This window comes from Lissotriton vulgaris, chromosome 5 (genome assembly GCF_964263255.1).
Source record: "Lissotriton vulgaris chromosome 5, aLisVul1.2, whole genome shotgun sequence".
NCBI classification, from domain to species: domain Eukaryota; kingdom Metazoa; phylum Chordata; class Amphibia; order Caudata; family Salamandridae; genus Lissotriton; species Lissotriton vulgaris.
The window spans coordinates 2034862789-2034878086 of NC_141693.1; the positions used below are offsets into that span (position 1 = coordinate 2034862789).

The 15298-nt window shown below is 48.6% G+C and overlaps 1 protein-coding gene across 1 annotated transcript in view; it reads right to left on the minus strand.

Moving 5' to 3' along the window:
• COL27A1 (collagen type XXVII alpha 1 chain) overlaps positions 1–15298 on the minus strand; it is a 1047548-nt gene that overhangs the window by 532121 nt on the left and 500129 nt on the right. The window contains exon 16 of the mRNA XM_086924958.1: positions 11533–11586. Coding sequence (XP_086781084.1) covers positions 11533–11586 — 54 coding nt within the window. The remainder of the gene's footprint in view (positions 1–11532; positions 11587–15298) is intronic.

Consider the following 15298-nt stretch of genomic DNA (forward strand, 5'->3'; position numbering starts at 1 on the left):
CGGCCGCTAAAGCGGCGATGATCTCATATCGCCCGCCTTGGTAATATGCCCCCTAGTGCTGTTAATAAAATACTTGTTTCACATCAGCATATTTAGCATAATCATCCTGCTATTCATGCATGAAAGGTCACGTCACTCAGTTTCCTTACCCTCCCATGTATTTGCCGGAAATGGAGTCAACAGTGAACGGTGATGTGTCGTAGGTCCCCTCACAATATGTACTCCTTTCCCGTTCCACTGCCCCTTATGCCTCCCATGCGCTGCCTTGCATATAATGCTTAGCGTGATATGCCAGCGTGATTGTCAGGAAGTCTGAAGCTCGTACCCTCCAGTCTTACTGCCCAAGTTACGCCCCTGTCGATAGACGCTAGGAAGGCTTTCAACACCGAGCAGAGTGGCTGAAACTCCAACAAGCTGATGTGGAGGCAGATTTCTGCCAAAGACCAGATTCCTCTGATCTCCGCCTCTCCCAGATTGCCTCCTCGATGCAGTAGAGGAGCATCGGTGACCGCTGCCCGCTCCGGGCGAGGTACAGAGGGGAGACCGCAACTGGTCCAATCGCAGTCTAGCTGCCACCAGTGCAGACCGTTCGCAATCTCCTGAAAAGTGATGGAATCTGACCAGTGCCCCAGTGCTGCGCCCACTGGGACTTCTGATCTCACTGCAGAGTCTGCATGTGCCGTTTGGCGGGATTTACTAGCAGCCGGCGCATCGTTCCAGCAGCTTCAATGCGATGCTCGCTGAGATCCAGAACAGAGGCTGAAACATCGGGACCATCGCCCGAATGTCTGGACTTACTGCTCCTGGGGGACATATCCTCGGATGGAGCAGTTTCCACAAGTGCACAGGACATGGGTTAATGATGCACCCTGCTGTGCACAGAAGCAGCGACGTCTGTCATGCTCTTCAAGGGTTCTCCGGCCATACCAGTACATTTTTAGTGGAACTAAGCCAAATCGCCGTCTTATTAGCACTTGTTTTAGGACTAAACTAAAAGGCAGAGAGATAAATCGGCAGAGCCCCTTTTTCATACAGTCTGGATGTCCAGCTGCCAGCGGCCATTTTCTTAATGATCAGGACGTCCTGTTCCCTGAAGACTGCTTTTGCTTTCTTGGGGACATATCAACAAGGGTCTTATCTCCGCTTTTTTTGGCATTAAAAGCCCAAAAAGCGGGGATAAAACTATCACCCTATTTACAAGAAGGTGCTAACATGAATTAGCGCATGTTAGCACCCGTTGTCCCGACCCCTCCCTTTGCATCTCTAATGAGATGCAAAGTGGGTGTCACTGGACAGTACTGCTTGTAAATTATCGCTGATGTGCACATCGCGATATTTACAAGGAGGCCCCACACTTTAGCAGACGTTAGTTTTTGGCGTAAACCGAACTAACGTCTGCTAAAATGCTGACTTACCTATACTTAACATTGGGGTGGATTATGCTGATACGACCACAGGGCCGTATCAGCAAGGTTATCGCCGTTTACCATGGAACATCGCTGGAAAACCAGCAATGTTCCATGGAAAATACCGCTATTGCTGGAATAATTATCGCCATTGCGCTATGCGTTGTTAATACAGTGCTAGCATGGCACTAATTTACAGCGATAGCCGGTGATAACAAATTTTACGCTAACCGTGACTAGTGATAATTATCGCTGCCCCTTGGTTATTAGTATCGAGATATTGGCCCCGGAAGGCCACTAGACCAAAGCTCTCAGACGTCTGCCATATCCTATGCAAAGCTGAAGTCAAGGCCAGTTATTCAATGGATTTTTCATTATTTCACTAATTATGTTTTTTTTGCATATTTTCTTTTGCTTGATTGGATTTCGCGTAATATATTGCGAATTTGACTTTGAGTGGCCAGTGCTGCGAGACCAACCCCACTCCTCCCTGACTTGGGCATGTGGCATACAATTGGGAAAGGGAAACACTCTTCCATAGCCAACGGATTGGGCACTATCACGCCAGTTTGCCCCTCTTTCTCTAAAGTTGATTGCGCCGTGCATTATTGTTGGGAGTAATTTGCAGCCCATCACCTGAAGTGGCCTTCAGTCCGGATTCACTAGTGAGCTTCGTAATTTGCAGAAGGCCCATTCCAGTGAGTTGGCGACCGCTTGCTGCGCATGGATGTGGGATGAAAGGCGGCCCCTGTGGTCTAGCCATGCTCCCTGGTATGTATGTGCTTCCACAACTTCAACAGAACTCCCCTCAAAGGCCCAGCTCTTACATTTCTTCAATTTTGATGAAACTATTGGGACTTTTGTCTTTCTTACTCTTATCTTCAGGCTGTTGATTTGGCAGTAGACCGTCATGAAACTTGAGGGGGCCCCCCCTGCAAGGTACGTGGAGGGCCCCCCTCTGGGCTCTATCAGGAGCTCTCCTGCTGAAGTGCTGTGCTGAAGGGCCCCCTGGAGGTTGGGCCCCCCACACCGTGGGGGCCTGTGTTACGCCCCTGCAGTAGACTGCTGGTGCATTGAGGCTTTGCTGCAGCGAGAGGCGTCAAGTCGCGGAGCGCTGCATCGTCTGCGTATTGTAGCAATTGTATTCTGGTGCCGGCCATTTTTGGTGGAAAGGCCCTCACCATCTTTAGGTGGGTTGGCAGGTCAGCCAGGTACGGGTTAAAGAATAGAGGTGCCACTATACGTCTTTGTTTTAAGTCTTAGTCAGTCATAGTTTTTGCCGTGGTGGCCTATCCGGCACTAACTTTTATTTTTACCCGCCTGTCTGTATAAAGCACAGTGACGGCTTTTAATAAAATAGCTTTTGACCAAAGCCTTGGTCTTGAGACGTGGTTTGAAGGTCTATGAAGCCAGCACACAGGGCCGTGCCCTTTGCTGCCACGGTTGCTTCTCTGAGCCGGACAGGCATACAAGATTGCCCTGAATGTGGCACCACCTTTGAAAACTTGTTTGACTAATCTTAGTTTGGTTGGCGCCTTCTGGCCAAACTTGGAGCGCCATGTTGAGGGTGCTGGTGAAGCACTTCTCTTCCGTATCCAGAAGCACAATGAGCCTTAATCGGGGCTCGAAAAATCATAAAGTTACTAGCAGAGAAAAGGGACAGGATAGCACGATTTAGAGGCATCTTTATCGCTCGTGCACCTGTTGGCAGCTTGCCAGAACTGCAGGTATCCCCTGAAAGTAGCAGGTCCTGATGAAGTCTGGCTTGCTATTGCGAGAGGATTATTTTCAAGCCCCGTTATTGTTGGATGTCGCCCGATCATGGGCTGGTTGCTTCTAGAGGTAGTTTGAGGTGGCCGGCTCATGGGCTGGTTGCTCCTAGAGGTCGGTTGGGGTCGCCGGCCACTGGGCTGGTTGCTCCTAGAGGTCGGTTGGGTCCGCCAGCTCATGGGCTTGTTGCTCCAAGAGGTAGGTTGAGGTGGCCGGCCCCTGGGCTGGTTGCTTCTAGAGGTAGGTTGAGGTGGCCGGCCCATGGGCTGGTTGCTCCTAGAGGTCGGTTGAGGTTGCCGGCCCATGGGCTGGTTACTCCTAGAGGTCGGTTGAGGTCACCGGCCCATAGGCTGGTTGCTCCTACAGGTCGGTTGAGGTCGCCGGCCCCTGGGCTGGTTGCTCCTAGAGGTCGGTTAAGGTCGCCGGCCCATGGGCTGGTTGCTCCAAGAGGTAGGTTGAGGTGGCCAGCCCCTGGGCTGGTTGATTCTAGAGGTAGGTTGAGGTGGCCGGCCCATGGGCTGGTTGCTCCTAGAGGTAGGTTGAGGTCGCCGGCCATTGGGCTGGTTGCTCCTAGAGGTCGGTTGAGGTCGCCTGCCCATAGGCTGGTTGCTCCTAGAGGTCGTTTAAGGTCGCCGGCCCATGGGCTGGTTGCTCCTAGAGGTAGGTTGAGGTTTCCGGCCCCTTGGCTGGTAGCTCCTAGTGGTAAGTTGAGGTCGCCGTCCCCTGGGCTGGTTGCTCCTAGAGGTAGGTTGAGGTTGCCGGCCCCTTGGCTGGTAGCTCCTAGTGGTAAGTTGAGGTCGCCGTCCCCTGGGCTGGTTGCTCCTAGAGGTAGGTCTTGATAAGCTCAAGTATTTCAGGGCTACGATACGATGTTCTCATGAAGGAGTACGTGTTATTTTGAATGACAACTAACCCACAATTGAGAGATCTTGTCTTGTTAAAGAGGATACTGCATTAGTTCCACTCCCTAGTACTTTGTGGGCTACTTCAGACACAGATGTAGGGCAGATGGTTATCCCACCAGGGCATATTAGTGTCAAGGAGGGCGCTTCATTGCCACGATTGCCTCAATATAAAACTTGTCAGGAAGGCGGAGAAGCACTTATACGCATTGTTCATGATTTGATTAAAGTGGGGGTTGTGGAGGAAGTCCCTTACAATGTTGGTAACAGTCCTATTCTGCCCATTTTGAAAAAAAAGATACTAACACTTGGATTTACAGATTCATTATTGATTTGCGAGAAGTTAACAAGATTGTAGTACCGCAATATCCTGTGGTTTCTGACATAACGACATTGCTTACTTTGGTTCCTCCGACAGCAACTACATTCTCCGTGATAGACTTGAATAACGCTTTCTTTTCGATCCCTATTCATCATGATAGCCGATATTTGTTCGGTTTCACTTTGAATAATCGACCGTATAGATTTTGTAGAGTTCTTCAAGGGTACACTGAGAGTCCTAGAATCTATATCCAAGCACTGAAAAGACAACTTGATTCTTTCGTCTTACCTAAAGGAGTGGCTCTCATTCAATATGTCGATGACATCTTGTTGGCAGCCGATACGCCTGAACTGTGTGAAGAGTGTACTTTGTCTTTGCTTTCTTTTCTTGCTACACACCATCATAAAGTGTCACGAAAGAAATTGCAATATTGTAGACCGCAGGTACCCTACTTAGGTCACCTTCTGTCTAAGGAGGGCCGTGCCCTTACATCAGATCGCATTCAAGCAATTTTAGATACACCAGTACCTTCCACTCAGAAAGATGTCTGTGCATTCATTGGTCTGACCTCCTTTTGTAGACAATTGATATTAGGGTTTTCTCACATTGTCAAACCCTTGCTAGCACTTTTGACGAAAGATACTCCAATGCCCCTTCCATGGACAATTGAATGTGAGAATGCTTTTCGACAGTTACATCAAGCTCTTTGTTCTGCACCAGTGTTAGCCACTCCAGATTACACAAAGAATTTTACACTCTATGTACACGAGAAAGATGGATGTGCATTGTCAGTTCTTGTACAGACACACGGTGACAAGCAGCGTCTCTCTGCATATTTTTCAGCCGTCCTTGATCCTGTTGCTCGTGCATTGCCTGGGTGTTTTCGTTCAGTTGCAGCAACAGCTGCGTCCATACGTCAGAGTGAAGGGATAGTTTTGTCACATAAACTGTTGTCCTAGTACCCCATGCAGTAGATGCCCTTTTAACTCAGACCAAGACACAACACTTAACTAGTGCCCATTTGACAGGATACGAATTGACACTGTTAGCACTTCCTATTACCTTGAAGAGATGGGCAACACTGAACCCAGCCACTTTGTTGCCATATCCTGCGACTCAGTCTCACTCAAAGAAGCCTCACGATTATATATTCCTTAATGAGGAACAGACAAAGGGTTGCATCGATATTCGTAGCTCGTGAGACTGCAATGCAACGAAGCACTACTTCCATGTACGTAGTGAAGTCTCAAGCTGAGCGATGGCATGATGTTAGAGAAGAAGTACTAGATGTACAGAGATCAGCTTCTGTAGCAGAACTTGAGCAATGGTCTAAAGAAGGAATATTGGACGATGAGGGCTGTTGGCGCAACAAAGACATGGATAGATGGAAATTACCTGCAGCCTATTTACAACCTATGGTTCAAATGGCACATGGGCTGGCACATGTTGGAGCTCTAGCGATAACGACATTGCTTATGCAAGTTTGGGAACATCCTGAGATTGGAGTTTTTTCTTTGGAGTTTTTCTCGCTTGTCTTTTCAGACTTCGGTAATCCTTTTAAAGTCTTAGAATTGGTCTTAAATTCCAATATTTTATAAATTTTCCTCTGTGTTTTCAACACTTTTCGAAGTGTTTTTCCTAGTAATATGTTTTAATTGAACCCATCCCTCATTCCCTCTTTAGGGATAGTGGATGAGATTTTGTAGATATAGTCATCTGTCATGTTTTTCATGTTGTAAAAAATCTGTTTGGATTAGTCCTCTTGGGCCACAAGTGACTAATATTCAATGTATATTTATGTATATATATATATATATGTTTGTAATTTTTACAGCCCTGACGAAGTTCCTAAAGGCAAAACATGGGAACGAAACGCATTGGCTGTGCCTTTGTTTCATGAATACTTTTGAATAAAGAAGAAGACACTTACAAATTACTTTCTCTATTGACTTCATTTGAGTGCACCTTCCATTTTTGTTTCTTTGTACTATGATAAAGGTCTTCGACAGATCGAACAGCTTGGAGCTGAGGTGGCGAGGACCAGAGCAAGTGCTCCTTGCGACGAGGACTGCAGTTCGAGTGACTAACAGAAAGAACTGGATCCATAGCACACACTGCAAACGTGTGTCGCCTACCTTGGTGGAACCTACTGTGTTGACCGACCATCGAGAGATCCTGGAAATGGAGAAAGGCCAAGCTATTTCACCTGACGAATCTGAAGGAGTCTTCTCAGACCACACAATCTCTGGCAAATCCCGATATCAACTGAGACCAAGGAAAGAATCTGCTTTGCCGAAAAAGACTGGTTGAGCTACCGCCCTGGGTTAGTGAAACAGACGCCTATGTGGCAAGGGGGGGGGGGATCAGTCCTGCGTAGTGTAGTGACACCCGTCTTGACCCTCGGTGAAGAAATCAGCGGCTGCCCAGGGATAAGATCTCCAAAGATTATTTAAATGAGTTTGCAGAAAGATCGATTATTGCTGTTGCTAAAATGCATAACAAAATAATAATTTGTGCTGTAGGGTTTGTTGGTGCTATGGTGGCTATGGCAGCAATTACGTGGTACATTGAGAAGGTGGCCCCTGCTCGACAGCTTTTTGATGCCACTACTCGAGTTCCAGTGGAACACCACCACCACTTTACACTTCCCTACCATGAGCAGAAGCATCGACAATCCTACCTCAATAATACTTTCATCCAGATGTTGCATCATACACCTAATGCCATGAATACCACCAACTGTTGGGTATGTGGGATGATTCCTGGCCACCAGAAGAAGGGAGGAACACCTTTCATTCCTCTTCCCTTCTCTCGCAATGGTTCTTGTCAAGCTTGGTATGCGCTTTTGTTTGCATCTGGAAAGCCTTCAGTGGGTGGGATTAACTTCCACCTTAATAAAGTATGCTACCAAGATAAAGAAGGTTATCCACAAGCTAAAGGGACCAAATGGGAATGGGAAGAGTATCAACCTGACAATATTTCAACACCATATGTCTTCATGAATATGAGAGCTATTAAGACCAATGGACTATTTGTGATTTCTGGTACTAGAGCTAAAGCAGATTTGTGTATTAGTAGTGTTGGGAGAATTCAGTAGGAAGGAGTGAGTGTACAGTGGTACTGACTATTGAAGGTGCCAATAATAGCAGTTTTACAGCCTCGCATAATACTTACTTCGTGTGTGGCAATAAGGAATATTATCAACTACCTGTTGGGTGGTCGGGATTTGCTATGTATCCTTTCTATTGCCCCCTGTGTTTCTGGCAGCTGCATCTTATCACAGAGACTATAAACTTTATAATGATATCTCTAAGAACCGAAATAAGAGAACAATAAGTATGGACAAAGTCGATCAAACTGACACTGCTCTACAACAATACGTCGATTTTAACTTAGGATTGTTCTTCTTTGTGGGTGCTGGATTGAACAGCAGAAAGATAAGACGATTGACTCGTGTTGTGGAAGCTGTTACCAATCAGACAGTTATGGCACTTGGAAACATTACAGAGGAGCTACAAGTTGCGAGGATTGTGGCACTCCAGAATTGCATGGTATTAGATGTGATTCTGGCTGATCGAGGTGGTGCATGCCGCATCAGTGGCAGCAGCTGTTGTGTCTTTATTCCGGATCACTCGCCTTCAGTATATGATGCAAGCTCTAAACTGCATAAGATTGCTGCAGAAATTCACCCAGAGACTGGTATATGGACATTTTCAAACTGGATATGGACGCTCTTTATCACTTGGGGCTGGAAGCTACTGACTGCTCTATGTATACTATTGGTGATACTATTTACATGCTGTGTAGGTATACATTGTAGTCCCATGCTTTGCTCTATTTGCATTACTGCTCGTACACCTGCCAAAAGAAATGTTTCAGAAATGAAAGCCCAACAAATGCTAACTAAAGAGATCACTGAACTAATGTAAATGTGAATGTAAATGTGGTGTATTTGTATAGCGCGAACAGTGACCCGGAGGCATCCCGGCGCTTGTACTCCTACCACAAGGGAACCCCTCCTGGCTTTTCCTTGTGGGGTGTCCACTCCTGGGCATCCCATGGTGAAACCAGGCATCCCTTGTGTATCAGGGGGCCTTTGTGGAGACTAAGCAAGCTATTGCCCAGAGTTGCAGCGTGGGACCCATGCTTAGAATCGGCACTGAGGCGAGAATATCCGGTCAGAGGAATTTAAGCCCGAATCCCGCCGAGGCGGGAATCGAACCCTGGTCCCTGGCCTGCGTTCTGCATCAAGGTCTGCCGCTCTAAGCATTGAGCCACACTTCTCCACCATTGAGCCACACTTCTCCACTTCTCTAATGAGCATTGCTAAAAGGGTCGTCTGTTGTAAATTTTCAGCAATCGGGCTTTAGCAGAAGCCATCCTGTATATAGAGGCTATCTTGCTGTTTTGTGGAATCCATTTTGAATTTCTGTCAGCCATTTTGTATGCCATGTGCTACCTCGTGTTCACCATGTGCTCTGTCCTACCTTTCTGTTAACTGCTCTTGAAATCTGCCTAGAGACGAGATATATTTAGCATCTTCCACCTTCGCACATGCTCAGTTGATCTTGCAGCTGTCTTTGCAGTTATCACTAGAATGTAACTTTCAGGATGTGTTTGCCAAAAACAACCACTGTTAGCTCCTCCCACTTGTTGACTGTGCATTTTCTGTATGACCATATATGTACCCAAAACCAGCCTTTTTTACTTGTACCACCTTCATTTGAGCCCCTGTGTGGGTATAAAAGGAGCAAGCTCCTTCCATTCAGTGTGCTACTTCATGCATTACCGAAGGGTGCTGTGTGAATGTAGTTCCACCTCATGAGGTTTAATAAATCTTTGTTTTCTATTCCAGTTTCTGTGCCAACTTCTATCCTATTTGTCTGAGGACTCTGTGCAGAGAAGGGCGAACCGCTTCCACTGGTAGGCCTTGCTGAGGCTCACTACTACACTGAGCTGGTTGATCCTTGAGGTAGGTTGAGGTCGCCGGCCCATAGGCCGGTTGCTCCTAGAGGTCGGTTGAGATCATCGGCCTGTGGGCTGATTGCTCCTAGAGGCCAGTTGAGGTTGCCAGCCCATGGGTCCCCACCTGAGGCATCCCCCCCACCTGAGGCATTCCCCCCACCTGAGGCATCCCCCCACCTGAGGCATACCCCGCACCTAAGGCAAACCCCCCACCTGAGGCATCCCCCCAGCTTGAGAGACCATTGCGGGTGGGGGAGTTCATAGGCTGCAAAGTCCAATCCGGGGGATGAGCTTAGGGCCCATGTCTCTTGGAGAGCAATAATGTTGTGTTCCTCCAGCTCTTTGATGTTTTTTTTTTCCTTGACTGCTGAGGCAGGTCACCCTCTAATGTACCATGAGTTTAATTTCAGGCGGGGCTCCTTATTTGGTTTGTGGTGTTGTGGGGCCCAGGACAAGAAGTGGGGATTTAATGCACTTGGCCACCATACCCCATTGGCAGCTCAGTGACGGCCTTCGCCAGATCTGCTGGCTGTAAATGGTGAAATCTCTTCCATGCTTTCCGGGGACGACTCCCCCTTGAGGTGCCCCTTAAAACTGAGCCAACGATGGGCATGTTCCTATTTTGTGGGTCGCACTCCTTGTCTGTCCCTTTATTTAGGCATTCATCCTGCTCCGGAAAACAGGTGGGTATTTGCTCTACCCCTAGATCAATCACTTTTATGCCCCATAGCTCCAGCTGCGTCTTTCTTTTCTTAGAGTATTGGTGAGGTTTGGCCTCTTAAAGATAATTTCAGGGCACTCGTGGGCCTCCCCGTTCCCTAGGGGAAGGAAGGCGACCCCTTCTCTGTCAGCAGAAAGGATTTGATACAGACCTGGTTTATTTGTGCATCATTTCAAGATGTTTCCTTAATTGAGGAGGTCCCATGTTCCCCTTGATGTGTATTCTGGATAAAGGTATCTTCTGAGGAGCGGTATATTCTGAAGGAGCGGCATCTTCCGGGAGCGGTATATTCTGATGGAGCGGTATATTCTGGGGAGCGGTATATTCTGGGGAGTGGTATCTTCTGGGGAGCGGTATCTTCTGGGGAGCGGTATATTCTGGGGAGCGGTATATTCTGGGGAGTGGTATATTCTGGGGAGTGGTATATTCTGGGGAGAGGTATATTCTGGAGAGTGGTATCTTCTGGGGAGCGGTATCTTCTGGGGAGCAGTATATCCAGGGAGCGGTATCTTCCGGGAAGCAGTATCTTCTGGGGAGCGGTATCTTACTCGGTGGATTCCAGGTTTGCTTTTCGCAGTTTCTTTGAGGCGGATCTTCCGAGTTGGGCTTCCCTGGGATTTCCTTCCCATTCCCTTGAACTGGTTGGGATCGATGCAACTCCTTTTAGGATTTGCCGTCCTCTTAATTCTTTGTCCTCACGATTCTTTGTCCTCTTGATTCTTTGTCCTCTTGATTCTTTGTCCTCTCGAATCTTTGTCTTCTCCATTCCTCGTCTTCTCGATTCTTCCTCTTCTCGATTCTTCGTCCTCTCGATTCTTTGTCCTCTCGATTCTTCGTCCTCTCGTTTCTTGTCCTCTCAATTCTTTGTCCTCTCTATTCTTTGTCCTCTTGATTCTTCGTCCTCTCGATTCTTTGTCCTCTTGATTCTGTGTCCTCTCGATTCTTTGTCGTGCCTCTTGAGGGTCTCCTTTTCACTGAAGTGTCTTCTTGCAGCACGTGGTGTTTGAATGTCTCACCTGAAACTCCCAGAACTCCTTCCTGTCTGAGGCCTCTTAACAGTGATGCTTTCCATAAAGGTTGTCTTATACCTATCATCAATAAGGGTAGTTTGGACTGGTGCAATGTGCTCACTAGAATAGTGGACATCATATGCCAGGCTAACTTCTCACATCCGGAGCATAATAATGTTAGTGTTGAGCCACAACGCCACCTCCCGGGCACATGATCCAGTCTTATGTCTGGGGGAACATTCACAGGGTAAGGAATCTGCAGTTAGAAGTGCCCATCAGAAACAACCTTTCAGAGTCTGTCTCTGAAATATATCCCAATTTAAACATGCCAGAAATGTCTTTTTAAACTCAATACATCAATCCATCCATCCAATACATCCAGAGGTCCAATCATATACCCTTCTTCCACAATTCCAGAAAGCAGATGCCTACTTACCTTTAACCCTTCCGGTCCATTCAGTCCTGGAGGCCCGATGTCACCAGGGAAGCCCTGCAAACGAAGAAAACATGGTCACATTTTGCTTTCAGTCACTATGAGCCAGTTTCTGTACGAACATACACAGCAGTCACTGAGGGATGTAATGACATTTGATGGGGGCCCCTGCAGAATGTGGCGAGGGGCCCAGTAATCTTCCTTATCCTGCCAGGCAGTGCTTAGTTTGAGCCAGTGTTTGGGGGCCTCTTCAGACATTTCCCGAGCGCAAGAGAGGGTAAAAACAAAGGGGAAAGAAGGAGAAAGATAAAGACGGGAAACATGCCATAAAGGGAGAAAGAAGAAACCTGCAGGAGTGAGATAAAGAGGTGGAAAGTGTCTTGCCGCAGACTAAAGAGGCCTGAGGTGACTACACAGACTTGGAATTGGGAGCGCTGACATTTAATAGCACCAACAGCAAGCATCTGACCCAGGGCTTTGGCACTGCCATTCATTCTTTTCCAAATTAAGGGGCATATTATCAAGGACGGAGTTAAAATTATCGCCGCTTTAGCGGCAGGAAACTGCTGCTAAAGCGGCGATAATGGGCTTGCTAATATGCCCTTGTGAATTCCCATAGAAGCTCATGGTCTGGTGTGAACGTCGGCTTCTATGAGAATTCTCTACGGCATATTATCAAGCCCATTATCGCCGTGCTTGATAACATACCCCTAAGCTCTTCCTATGAGATTGAGCAGGAAGAGGCTCCTGATTGGTGGGTTCTCCCATGTAGCATCCTCTCCAGGATCTTGCCAGGGCTGTAGATACTGGGAATTCCTTTTGGGTAATTTTGAAGAGAAAGTTGTGTGCAGTTTCTTAAAGTTAATGGTGTCTCTGTTTGGTATTCTTTGTTTTATTGAAGTACAGAATGTCTGTTCTTTAAAGAGATCTGTGCTCGTAGCACCGTCATCCCTTCTACAGAAGGGGTCTGTGGACCACAACTCAACCGTGACCCACAAACCAGCAAGGTTAGCCCCAAACATTGCAATCGCGCTCAGTATATTAGGTTGATTTTTCCTTGGCAGGGGGGCTCGCGATACTTTCATCTTCTAATGTTGTTGAGATTGGGGTTTGGAGTGTGTCCCTGCAATTATCCGCTAAAATATAGAACAAAGGTGATTGCACTTAGTTTTGTGAAATTTTGCTGAAGTTTTGCTGAATTACACAAAAGCAGATTACGTGAATTTCTCATACCCCTGATAAAGACTTTGAAATGGAAAGGAGTTGTCTAAACTTTCCTTGCACTCTGACTGTATGGCCCAAGACCAAAGCCCTAGAATGAACAAGGTGGCAAAGACTGCTCTCCCAGCGCAGACCAAGGTTGTAGCCTCCATACTACGGGGGGGAGCATGGAGCAGAGCAGGCAGGCCATACTCCTGAGGACATGTGTGAAGCATCCACGCAGTACCCACAGTCGACACACCAGGCACACCACAAAAGAGACAAGACACCGGTTATGGTTGGAAAAAGAATAACTTTTGTATTAGGTCCAACCTGCAAAGGTAAAACACAGTAAAGCACAGTATTCAAAAAAGGGCGCCAACAGACGCCAGGGCAATGGATACCAAGGGAATTATTTACACGGAAAATGGCAAAAGTAAGAAAAAGGTAAGTAAGTCCATTAGTGTCCAGGGCTGAAAATAAAAAGCATGTTATCAAATTAACATGAACGTCAGGGTCAGTAGTGCAGGGCAAACACAAGCATTAGTCCTTAGCAGGGGGCATTAGCGTAAAATAACACATTAGGGGGTCGATTCCGATTCGGGAAAAATCGCTCCGAATAGCCGTTCGGAGCGTTTTTCCCGTATGAATCGTACCCTGCAACATCCCCCGTACGTACGACGAAGTACGATTCGTACCAGGAGCTGGACTCTGTACGAATCGTACAGAGACCGTACGAATCAAATCCCCGTACGAATCTCCCTCAGAACCCGCTGTACGCGACATCTGTACGGTTCGCGGCTGCTTTTTCCGACCCGTTAAGTACGATTCGTGTCGGGTACGCACCGTACGACCCTTTTTCTATGGGAGCTGAAAACAGCCGTAAAAGCAGAGTTCGCCCCGAAGCAGGTATGGATAAGCCCCCCCGGGTACACCCCATGATCACAGGGGTATGGAGCGTACCCCTGCGATCACGGGGTGTACGCACCGTACCCCGCGATCTTGAGGTGTACGCACCGTACCCCATGTTCGCTGGGTGTACGTTGCGTACACCCTGCGATCGCGGGGTACGGTGCGTACACCCCAAGATCGCAGGGGTACGCACCGTACCCCTGCTTTCATGGGGTGTACGCACCGTACGGTGTGTTCGTGATTGTGTGCTTTTCGGTACGAATCGCCCTTACCTGACGTGGACCATACGAATCGCGTCCTCATACCCCGGTTCGGATCGTACTCGTCAGGTCGTACGGCATGTGTACGAGTCGTACGGTTCACTGTTTCAGCCTTGCAATACGTATGGATCGCGACGATTCGGACGGATTGACGGAATACGGATCGTACCACGCGACTCAGACGGACGGGTCCAAATCGTACGGCGATGGCTCCGGATGAAATTCGTACGGACGTTTTTATTCCAGGATCGGAATCGGCCCCTAGTATGAAGACACAGTATAACTTGCATTAGCACCTCCTGCGAAAAGAACCTTACGCACCTAGCATCAACATCTTGCATAGTTCTAAATCATGAGGCAGGGCCCGCTGCACATACAAGTGGCATCAACAGCTTTAGCCACAGGAGGAACACCTAAAATATACCAGGCCTGAATCACATTTACCATGGAGCACATTCCTTTGAGCAGGCTTATTCAACAGGCGTAACCCTTCCTTTCACCACATGTAGTATGTAAACCTTTGAGCCTAGGGACCAGTAACACATTCCAACCGCAGTATCACCCTGGGAACCTGCCTAGGGGCAGGTTTGAGCACACTGTCCCCCAACGCGGAGTTAACTCTACTGAAACTCAGGCCCCAAATGTTCTTACAAGGCTCTGACCCAGTTCAGGTTCCTTGACGGGGCTAATTAGGGCCAACGGGGCCCAACTACAGTGTCTCCTGGGGAGGGGCGGCGTGGAGCTCCCTCCTAGCCTTCCTCCCGCCTCCCTGTGGAGTTACCTGACTCTTCGGCCCTCCCGGGCCCTTGCGGTGGTTTCCAGAAAGGGGGAGGGCTCTCGTTCTTCTCAAAGCCCTCTGGCGTGTCCCAGGCTGCTGTGGGGCCGGTTGCAGGGCACAGTAGGACTAAATGGGGCCCGAGGATGCAGCAGGTCGGAGGGGGCTCTCACTCCTCCAGGCCCCCTCAGCGACGACTACCAGGCTGGTCCGGGGCTTCTCCCGGCATCGGGCCAATCAGAGGCCTCGCCTGGGGGGTGCGGCCCGGCAGGCCAATTGCGCAGCAGCAAGGGTGGGAGCGTGGCCAATGACGCGGCCGGGCGCCCCGTCACGTGGTGAGGGTCTAGTCTGGCTTCCTTGGCCCGGTGCGGGCCTCTCTGATGCCGCGGCTGCCTCCTACGGGGTCCGGGGCCGCAGCGAAGATTCAGGCTGCAGTGGAGATCTCCCTCCTCAGGCGCTGGGCCGCTGCGGTGAGTCCGATGCTTGAAAGAGGGGTAGGGTCCCTCGCACATCACAGCGCCAATGCGGGGTAGGCACTTGCTGGTATTTAGGTGAGCAGAGCGCGAACATGTGGGGTAGGCACCTGCCTTGTTTTAAATGGGCAAAAGGGCACCAATCCGCG